General features: G+C 45.2%; 1 protein-coding gene across 1 annotated transcript; it reads left to right on the plus strand.

Annotated features, from left to right (window-relative positions):
* Positions 1-8,281: 8,281 nt before the first annotated feature.
* LOC130887988 (high mobility group protein B2) lies at positions 8,282-9,338 on the plus strand. Its single transcript, XM_057790763.1, has one exon. It carries the CDS (start codon positions 8,368-8,370, stop codon positions 8,995-8,997), a length of 630 nt encoding a protein of 209 aa, XP_057646746.1. The 5' UTR covers positions 8,282-8,367; the 3' UTR covers positions 8,998-9,338.
* Positions 9,339-11,089: the final 1,751 nt, after the last annotated feature.

Raw genomic sequence — 11,089 nt, forward strand, 5'->3', positions numbered from 1 at the left:
CCCTTTCCTTTGGCCCCATCTTGAGAGCTAGGCAATCCCTTTTCTCCCCCACTTGCTGTGATCCCTGGACTCTTCTCACTAATAAGTTAGTTAAGGGTCCATCTCTTCATGCTGCCCACCTAAAATAGATGTCTGGTTTTACGGTTCATTGCATCGTTGCTTTAAAGAAACATGGAAAGGTTTGACCACAGACGAAAGTGTCTGACAGTTTTCAAGTCTGTGAGGAGAAGGCCGTAATTAGGTTTTGTCTAATAAAAATGTTCTTGAAGTTGAACGGTTTTCCTAACCCGACTTAGGACTGCTTACAGGACGCAGACAGTTGAGTTCATTAGCCCTGTGGCAATTTCCCCAAAGAATCAGCGAGACCGTACTTACAGTTTCTAATCTATTTTTAAGAATTGTTTATGTGATATAATTACACAAGGGCATCCAACCCTAACAGTGCGTACAGCCACGTGCTGGGCAGTGCAGCTGGCAGTGGCCACCTGTAGCTCTCAGCCCAGCGTGGACAGAAGAGAGAAGCAGGCTGTCACCATGGTGCCCAGGGCCAAGACGGTGATCCTCCTGCCTCTAATTCTCTAGGGCCTGGATTGTAGGTGTGTGCTACACACTCAGAGAATGAGAGTTGGGCCTTACTTGTTTATGGATTTTCCTAAGATGTTCCCAAGGTAGGTCCGCCCTTCCCACACCTCAAGGTAGGTTCACTCTTCCCACACCTCAAGGTAGGTCCGTCCTTCCCAACCTCAAGGTAGGTCCATCCTTCCCACACCTCAAGGTAGGTCCGTCCTTCCCACACCTCAAGGTAGGTCCACCCTTCCCACACCTCAAGGTAGGTCCATCCTTTCCACACCTTGACGTATGTCCATCCTTCCCATACCTCAAAGTAGGTCCAACCACTCCCATACCCCAAAGTAGGTCCACCTTCACCCATACCCCTAAAGCCATCTTTGACTTCAAGTTCCATATATAGGAGAAACTCAGGCTTTGTGGCTTGACCAGAAACAGGCTTTTAGTGTCCTTGGGGAAGCTGAAGAATGTTGGGTACACAGTGCCCTCCTCCACTTTAGCACCTTGGGATCTGTAGCTTCCCCAGGTCTTGTCAACAGCAGGCTCCTGTTGACAGGTTTTCTGTATCCTTAATTTTCTGAATCTGGAGAGGCTGGTGCTGTGAAACATGGGTTGATCTGCTATGACTCTCAGGATTAGCTCCGGGCTGTGGTCCAGAGAAGGAACCCAAGCTCAATAGCCAACTTGCTAACCTTAGAGGAGATGATGTTCAAGAATGCTTATGCATTAATTCTTTATAACCCCATGTGGTTATCTGAAGAAAAGCTGACTTCATTCTGGAAATCTAAGTAAACAACATATATGTGTATATGTATATATATATACATATTAATTTCAACCCTTCCTTTTTTAAGTTCAGTGACAGATAATATGTTTATCTTTATGTCTGTCCTTATCTGTTACCTGCTACTTGGACTGCAAATTCATTTCTATAACAGAGAATTGTCAGGACTATGCAGATAGACCTCTTACACACACACACACACACACACGCATGTTCATACACATTCAAATACATACACACACAGGTGAACACACATGTATGTATGCTCATATACATTCATGCACAGGTACACACACACAAAGCTTGAAATAATGTGAATAGCTGCACGAGTGATAGATACAGCTATCATATGTCCTATTCTAATTGCTAACATTTTAACACATTTTCTATCTATTTAATATTTATTTTTGTTACTTCTAATTATGTATAGGGGATGGGATGCACGCATCAGTGCAGTGCCTCTGGAAGCCAGAAAGGGAGTTTAGATCCCCTAGAGCTGGACTTGCAGGTGATCGTGAACCACCAGATGTGGGTGCTGTGAACCAACTGGGGTCCTCTGCAAGAACAGCATATGCTCTGAGTCTTGTCCCCAATATGTCTTCTCTTTTGAATACATATACCCATTGCCATTGTTTTTCTTTTCTTTTTTTTTTTTTTTTTTTTTTTTTTTTTTGGTTTTTCGAGACAGGGTTTCTCTGTAGCTTTTGGTGCCTGTCCTGGAACTAACTCTTGTAGACCAGGCTGGCCTCGAACTCACAGAGATCCTCCTGCCTCTGCCTCCCGAGTGCTGGGATTAAAGGCGTGCGCCACCACCGCCCGGCTTGCCATTGTTTTTCTAAATATTTTATTTCATTTCATTTTTCGATGAAGCTTTCAGACCAGCATATAAAATTAATGGGTTCCACTGTGGTGTTTTCATATGTGTGCCGTGTTTTCTCCTCATTGTTTCCGTCCTTTGCTAAATGGAGTCAACATGATGCTCCACCGAGCCCTGAACGCACCAGTGCACAGGTTCTCAAGCAACAACACCGCACGGCTACCTGATAAATCAAGAAGCCAGCATTGCGATGCCCCTGCTGTCCAACTCAGACGCCCTAGGATTTTCACCAACCGCCCCAATCATCCTGTTCTGGAATAAGGTCAAAATCAGGGGCTGGGATGTCGTTTCGTTGATAGAATGCATTCATGAAGCCTTGGGTTCAAAGTCCAAAGGAACCAAATTCAGATCATGGGTTGCAATTAATTGTTATTTCCTTTAGTCTACAGTCCTTAGTCCTATCCCACTGTGCCTTTTCAGAGGAATATGCTGTGTGTGTGTGTGTGTGTGTGTGTGTGTGTTAATAGCCATCCTATGGTTACAAGGTAGTGTGATGCTTAACTTTAATTGCCAATTGACACGACCTTGGATCACCTGTGAAAAACTCTCAGTGAGGGACAGTCGAATTCGAGTCCGACTGTGGACAAACCCTGGAGGAGGTGTCTTACTTAATTGATGTGGAAAGATCCAGCCCACTGTGGGTGGCACCATTCCATAGGGCATCCTGAATTGTATAAGGCTAGAGAAACTGATTTGAGCACAAGCAAGCAAGCAAGCAGGCAGACAAGCAGGCAGGCAGGCATCTCTCTGCTCTTGATTGTGGGTGTCATGCAGACAACAGCCCTCAGCTCTGGTTCTGCAGGTCCCCTCTAACGGTGGTCTATAATCTAGAATTGTAAGCCAAAGTCAACCCTTGGTCTCCTGATTTGCGTCTTGGCCGGGTAGTTTATTGCAGCAGCAGAAATGAAACCAGAGCAGGTTGTGTTTCATTGTGGCTTTGATTTGCATTTCTCTCATGCTGCGTGATAGTGAGCAACCTTTATGAACTTGCCGGCCGTGTCTGTATTGTCTTTGGGTGACTATCTGTCCAAGCCCCGTTCCCATTTACTGACCAGGTTTCCACATTCCTGAACTGCAGAAGTTCTTTGTGCTCTGGAGGTCCTTCTCTTGTTGTGTTTACAACTTGCAAACATTTCTGCCTCCCGGCAGCTTTCTTTTTCACTGTGTGGTCTGCATCCTTAAATGGAAGTTTAAAATTTAGCTCTAACCTCATTCATTCATTTCAATGATCTATTTTTACTGTACTTTTGGTGGCGTACCCAATAAATCACTGCCCAATTCCACGTCAAGGAGTTTTCCCTTTGTGTTAGTTTTAGCTCTTATATTTAGGTTTTAGTTTTATTTTCAGCTGTTTTTTTTTCTGGGGGGGGGGCATACAGTATGAGGTAAAGGTCCTACCTCATTCCTTCGTATTTGTTTTCTCAATCATTTGTTGGAAGACCTTTCTGCCCATGTTAAACAGCTCCATCATTTGACACTGGCCAAACACCATCTGACACATTTGTGAGCACTAATTCCCAGGCAGTCCTCATTTAGACATTTCTATATTTTTTTGCCAGCACAATACTGTTTGTATTACTATAGTTTTGCAATAAATTTGGAATCAGAAGGACTAGAGCTACCAAATTTGTCTTTCTTTTCAAGATTTTATTGGCTTCAAGGTGTGCCTTGAAATACCATATGATTTTTTTTTAAATTTTAGGATATATCTTTATTTTTTCTCGAATTTAAAGTTCCATGAACAATCGCATTATTGCTTTCTATTAGGTCCCACATTTCTGCCATATACTAAGTTTTGTTTGTATTTGTATATAGCATAGTTGAGGATATAAGCTCACTTGTGCCAGTACATATGTGGAGGCCAGAGTACAATCTCAAGTTTTGTACTTGAATACCATATGATTTTAGAGTGATTTTTTTCCCACTTTTTACAAAACTGTCTGAGATTTTGATAGAGGTTATATAAAGTCTGTAAATCAGTCTAGACCCAAACATCTTGAGTCTTCAAAAAAATTCATGAATATCAGAGACAATGAGGTGGCTCAGTGGGCAAGAACACTGTCTATAAAAAAAAAAAAGCTTGGCAACCTGAGTTCAACATCCACGTCCCATAGGTGGAAGGCACCGAATGCACAGTGTTGTTAGGATCAGGTTCAGGAGCTAACAGGTTGAGTTCACTCTTTTGGTGCTGTGTCTGCAATAGCTTCCTTTGTTGGGGCGACTATGCTTCACCCTGCCTGTTTAATTGGGTTCTCGTGGGTCTCAGCACTGAGACTCCTGTGCAGAAGGCATTTCTGGGGCAGCCTTCCCCATTCTGTGCTGCTTTTTACAGAAGAGCTGGGTAGTTGGGGAAGAAGAGAGATTCAGCTCTCATTGATCTGGAGGCTGAACAGTTCAAGATTGGGGGGCCAGCCCTACGGACAATCCTGGGGCTACATCATCCCTTCTGGCAGAATGTGGAAAGGCTTTAAGAAAAAGTGTGTGTGTGGGGGGGGGACTCCATTTCCATGACAATAAAGCTACTTCCATCTTAATGTCCTTAATCACAAATCACTTTCTTTCTTATAGGGCTTACCTCCCTGGACTGCATAGCATTGGACTCTGAGAGCCTCTTCAAACCCTGGCAGAGGCAAACCAGAAGTCATGGTCAGTCTAACCAACCTGAGACATAGGGAGGTTGGTGTCCCGGAGTGAAAGGATTTTCTAAAGGTACCCCATCAGATATCGGAAGCAGAATTTGAACTCACACACTCAATACACAGTGCTGTAAAGGCCTCTGCCCGCTAATGCCTGACCCTGGGCCACATACTAAACGGATGCAAACGGCCTTGGCAGCTGAGGGGAGAATAGTAAATAGTGCAACGCGAAATTTCCTAAAATTGAAAGCAGAAACTTTGATCGTGTGCTGACGTAAGGCCAAATCGCTTTCTGGAGCCGACTGTCAGAGTTGGGGCCCTGTTTGGTTGTCGGTATATGGTATTCTGGTAAATACGGGCCAGATCGCTTCCTTAGTAGAGAGCCGTCAGCAGGGAAACACAGGAGGAAACTTTAGTTCTCCAAGCTTGTAGCCCTTCCTTGAGGAACAGCACTGCTTTGCATGTGTGAGGGGGTGGACCCGAGGGAGTGATGGGGTCAAACTCAGACCCATGGCCTCAGGAATGCTGGGTTGGTACAAATCTTCTTTTAAGCCTCATATCCCTTCTCTTCCAATCTCAGGAGCATGCCCTTGGTGTTGTTACTTAAGTTTGCCTCAGCCAAGTCTAAGATGATTAACTCAGCTTCTCTCTCTCCCTCTCCCCCTCCCCCTCCCTCCCTCCCTCCCTCCCTCTCTCTCTCTCTCTGAATGCCCAGGGTTTTTATGTGTAGCCTTGGCTGTTCTGTTACTCACTTGTAGACCAGACTGGCCTCGAACTCACAGATATCCACCTGCCTCTGCCTCCCGAGTGCTGGGATTAAAGGTATGCGCCACCATGGCAGGCGCTAACTCAGATTCTTTCTCTCTTAAATTGGGGGTGGCCTAGATTAGCTCCCAGCAGCCATGGCTTCATAAAAAGCCCAGGTTCCAATCTCTGTCTACAGGCTCCAAAGAATGTCATTTCACTTCTGCGAGCTTCGGTTCCTTCATTGATAAAATTGTCATTAAAACTTCATCACGGGAAGTCATTCATAAGTGAGCCAATGAGATGACAAGAGCAACAGCAACAGCCAAGCCTCCGGAGCATTGCAGCTGTTTAATTAAATCGACTTTTCTTAGTTCGCGACCCATTCATAAATCTGATGCAGACCAGAGGTGAGCAGCCTAGCACACACCATTCCTAGAGCAATGTTTGCTTGTCAGTGACCAGGACTGGCCCGAGGGCAGGACGGAAGGTGGGGGCACAAAACGGGAAACTCCATCAACTTGTTAGCTCACTGGAGGTTAAAGAATGATGGAGTTATTTCTGCCTTGGGTCTTTGGTGTTTAATTAGATCATATTTCTGCTGCAAGAGGAAGCGGCTTACTCAAGACATTGGTGTTGAAACTATTGTAAAGAAACCACTGGGCTCAATTGGAAACAGAGATTTGGAAGTTGTCAATAATCCTGATCCATCTCCCAGGTGACTGTATGGCCTTTGCTTTCCTCTGAGTGTCTCTGTTCCACCCCTGTCACAGAGACAAGCTTGTCTGCCTATGCAGGAAGTCCTGATAGCTAGTGCCCGCCAGCTGGCACTCCTGGGTAAGTCTCCTTGTGCGATTTGTCTCCAGTCAGTGATTAGTAGCCTCTACTTGTTAATCTTGCCTCTAACCCTCTTCAGGATGTTTGGAGGAAGAGGGGCTTCCATCTTCTGTGGCTGGCTGCCACCCCAGTTCTTGAAGATGTGTGCAAAGGCTGCCCCTTTTTAGCAGCCCCAACCTCTGATGCACCCCAGGTCATGTACTCAACCCCAGCAGATGAGTCTCTGAGGGAAAAGGCCGCCACCAAGAGAAGAACTCTGATTGGGACCCCCTCCTCCCCAGGAGCGCTGACTAGAAAAGAAAGCCCAGGGCTTCCACCAGGTCAGTTCAAACTGCATTAAACCACTTTTCTCTCCCAAGCCCTAAACCTGTTTGGTTTCTTGTGAGGCTCCCTCTTAGATATTTTCTCTGCTTATGACTGTTTCCCTTCAGGGATATATTCTCTCTCTCTCTCTCTCTCTCTCTCTCTCTCTCTCTCTCTCTCTCTCTCTCTCTCTCTCTCTCTCTCTCTCTCTCTCTCTCTCTCTCTCTCTCTCTCCCTCCTTCCCTCCCTCCCTTCCTCCTTCCCTCTCCCTCTCCCTCTCTGTCTGGCAGATATGTTTGTTCCCTGGAACCCCAGGGAAACTAGGGTGTGTTCTGGGAATATGATGATCTGTACTGTACCTCCCTCGCCAGGTAATCCGAAGCATTCCCTTGGGACCAATCAAGAGACTCCTGTAATTTTCGTTTCCTAGAATTTCCAGCAGCGGCCCCGGGTTCTTTTGAAGGAGGACTTGCCAGGCTGGCTCCACACCCCTTTTCAGCTTCACTTTCTACTATTCATTTGCACATCCAATCACTATCTCTTTCTCAGTTCAGTTCACAGAAGCGGGCCAGTTTGTAGCAGCCGGTAGTTAGGTAGGGACTGGATACCTTGGCTGTCAACTGACACCCAGCTGATGGCGGTGATGGGAACACACCATGCCCATGGAAACCTTAGCGCCCACTGGATGTGGTATTTTCTCTTCACGATGGGTAGACACAATGATATTTCAGATCCATGCATACTTCACGAATGAGCTAGTCTGTGAAATAGCAACTCGGAACACCTACTCCCCACCACGACCACCACACCCACAACTACAACATTTCTAAGCTTGCTCTTTTTTCTCCCCGGAGTATGGAAGGTGTAGGGGGCTAGGAGTCACTTTGCATTGTCATCTCAGCTTGTGTCTTTGTTGCTTGGACAGTTGGCTGGCGGCCTTAGGTCCTGTCAAGTCTCATCCCATCAGTGATGCTACACAGTCCCGCACTGCTGTGTTCTCCATCGCTGTCCTTCACAACGAGACTTCAGCTGCTCTTCGAAGGCCGCCCCAATCTTATTAACATTGTCTCCAGCGCATTAATAGGAAACACGGGTCTGAAGAGGAGTGACATTTTATGATTAAAAATACATTTGTTTAAATGGTTCAGTTGTCTCCATTTGAATATTGCCCACTGCTCACATAATAATAGCAGAAGTTTTCACTGATGTTTCTAATGGCTAACCCCTGCTATATCTGCAGTGGCAGCACAAAGCCTTGAATAATATGTCTTGATTTGATATGTGCTAATTGCTTATCAGAAATTACCCAGTGGTAGCCTATCACTGCTGAAATTACTTTCAAGGAAAAAAAAAAACTGGGCACTTTTGAAAGGTGCATTAATGCCACTAGGCCATGAATGTCACATTTAGTATTCTGAAACAGTTAACAGTAATGGCATGAGAGAGCCAGTATATCCAACAGCCTCCTGTGTTCACTCAAGGAAGGCACAGGGAGAAGCTGGCCAGATATAGAAAGGAATGTAACAGGCCAGTTCTCGCCGGAGCTTGGGGAAGGAAGTGTCCGTGTCGGCCTCGGAGGGACGCGCTCGCGCCAGGTAGACGCCGCGCCACCGTCAGCGATGGGCAAGGGAGACCCCAACAAGCCGCGGGGCAAGATGTCCTCGTACGCCTTCTTCGTGCAGACGTGCCGCGAGGAGCACAAGAAGAAGCACCCCGACTCGTCGGTCAACTTCGCCGAGTTCTCCAAGAAGTGCTCCGAGAGATGGAAGACCATGTCTGCAAAGGAAAAATCGAAGTTCGAAGATTTGGCCAAGAGCGACAAAGCTCGCTATGACAGGGAGATGAAGAATTACGTTCCTCCCAAAGGTGATAAGAAAGGAAAGAAAAAGGATCCTAATGCTCCAAAAAGACCACCGTCTGCCTTCTTCCTGTTTTGCTCTGAACATCGCCCAAAGATCAAAAGTGAACACCCAGGCCTGTCTATTGGAGATACTGCAAAAAAATTGGGCGAGATGTGGTCTGAACAGTCTGCCAAAGATAAACAACCCTATGAGCAGAAGGCAGCTAAACTAAAGGAGAAATATGAAAAGGATATTGCTGCATACCGTGCCAAGGGCAAAAGCGAAGTAGGAAAGAAGGGTCCTGGTAGGCCAACAGGCTCAAAGAAGAAGAATGAACCAGAAGATGAGGAAGAGGAGGAGGAGGAAGAAGATGAAGATGATGAGGAAGAAGATGAGGATGAAGAATAAATGGCTGTTCTAAAATGTGTGGAGTATATGTGCTCAGGCAACTTATTTTGCTAAGAATGTGAAATTCAAGTGCAGCTCAACATTAGCTTCAGTATAAAAACTGTACAGATTTTTGTATAGCTGATGAGATTCTTTGTAGAGAAAATACTTTTTTTAAAAAGGAGTTTGTAGCTTTTCGGGGGGCTACAACATACAGTTAGATTTAAAGCTTTTGATGTTGAATGTTCCTAAATATTTAATGGTTTCTTTAATTTCTTATGGTAGCACAGCAAACATACATAGGAATTTGTATTACCAGTAAATTTCTTTTTTAGGATGTTGCATTTTCTCTTGTTATTTTTTTTTTTTAAAATTTGTAATAAAATAATGTATATTAAAAAAAAAAGAAAGGAATGTAACAAAACTGTTTGGTCTATTGTTAGTTTATTCAAAACCATGAGCAACTCAAAGCCATTCATGAGTCTCATGATGAATAGATAGTCTTTATTATCCCATTGTAGAAATGTCAGCTAATCCGAACCTTACCAATCCAGACCTTGTGGAGTGGTACCTGAGCAGCACAGTGTTCCTGCTTTTGATCTGAATAAATGAGGTGACGCTTTACATCTTTGTAACCACCTCTGTGCTACGATGGTGTCACATTTTGGGTTGAAGAAGTTTCAAAACGATATATGTAGGCTGAGGAGATAGGGAGATGGTTCAGTCACTAAAGTACTTGGCACACAAGCTTGGAGCTCTGAGTCTGATCCTCAGTACCCATGGATTGGTGTGATGGCACATGCTTATAATCTCAGTACTGGGGAACTGGAGGCAGGAGGATAGCTGGGACTTCTTGGACAGTCAGATTAGTGTAATTCAGAGATCACAGTCCCAGTGAGAGACTCCATATGCAGAAAAGAAGGTGGATGTGCTCTGAGGAACACGACTTACACACACACACACACACACACACACACACTTTCTATAGATAGTTCTACATGGGGCTGAAACAAACCACTGGGAAAGCAGGTGGCAATGTGATAACATTGACATTGTCATGGTGCTTCCCAGAGTTAAGGGCACAGAGAGGATCCAAGACTCGCAGACCCTCTCTGAGGAGGGAGGTGTAAACAAGCCACAGAGGCCCTCTCTGGCTTGAGTAGAGGCATGAGGCTAGGCTGAATGGCACTGCACACAGACTGCTTCTTGCACAGATGGTAGGCTTGGCTGAGAAGAAACTGGTTCACAGTGATAAGGACAGTTAGTACAGTGTCCTATGCTCCCTTCCATGGGCTACAAATGGCAATGCTCTTTGTTGGTATTGTTCCATTTTCCTCTTTGGTGGTATTGTTCCCAAAGAGGAGCTTGGGATGCCCAAATGAAGTGACTACAGGCAGCTATGGGCTCGTGCTGTCTCTACACCCTGTTGGGAGATATCACTTTCTTCCCCAGGCTCATAGCTCAAACTCTTGGGGAAGCCTCTGCTTGGTACCACTGGATTTTGGGTCATGCCATGGAAGGGAACCCAGGTCTGACACATTCCCATCTTAAACGAAAGGGGGTAGTTTAAGAGGGTAAAACATCCTGTGTTCAGCTTCAGGTCCTCTGCTGGATCTGATTCTGACTGGATGGGACCTCTGTCAGAGGCATTCTGGAAGAGATCTTCATGTAGACCAGGGACAGTCCCCACGTTCAGTGCGCTCATATCCAGCAGGTGTAGACAGAAGTTTCTGTCATGCTCGGTCCCACAGTTGGTCAGTCCCAAAGAAACACACAGAGGTGTATATTAATTATAAATTGTTTTGTCTATTAGCTCAGGTTTATTATTAACTAGCGCTTGCAACTTAAATTAATTCATAATTTTTGACTATGTTTAGCCATGTGGTTTAGTATCTTTTCTCAGTAAGGCATTCTCATCTTCTTCCTCTGTGTCTGGATGACGACTGTATCTCTACCTTTCCTCTTCCCAGAACTCTCCTAGTGTGGTCGCTCTGCCTACACTTCCAGCCTGGCTACTGACCAAGCAGTATTTTATGAAACTAATATGAGTGACAAATCTTTACAGTGTACAGGAACATTATCCCACAGCAAATGGGTGTCTATTCCCTTCCTC

The sequence above is a fragment of the Chionomys nivalis genome, chromosome 16, assembly GCF_950005125.1.
Source record: "Chionomys nivalis chromosome 16, mChiNiv1.1, whole genome shotgun sequence".
Classification (NCBI taxonomy): Eukaryota; Metazoa; Chordata; class Mammalia; order Rodentia; family Cricetidae; genus Chionomys; species Chionomys nivalis.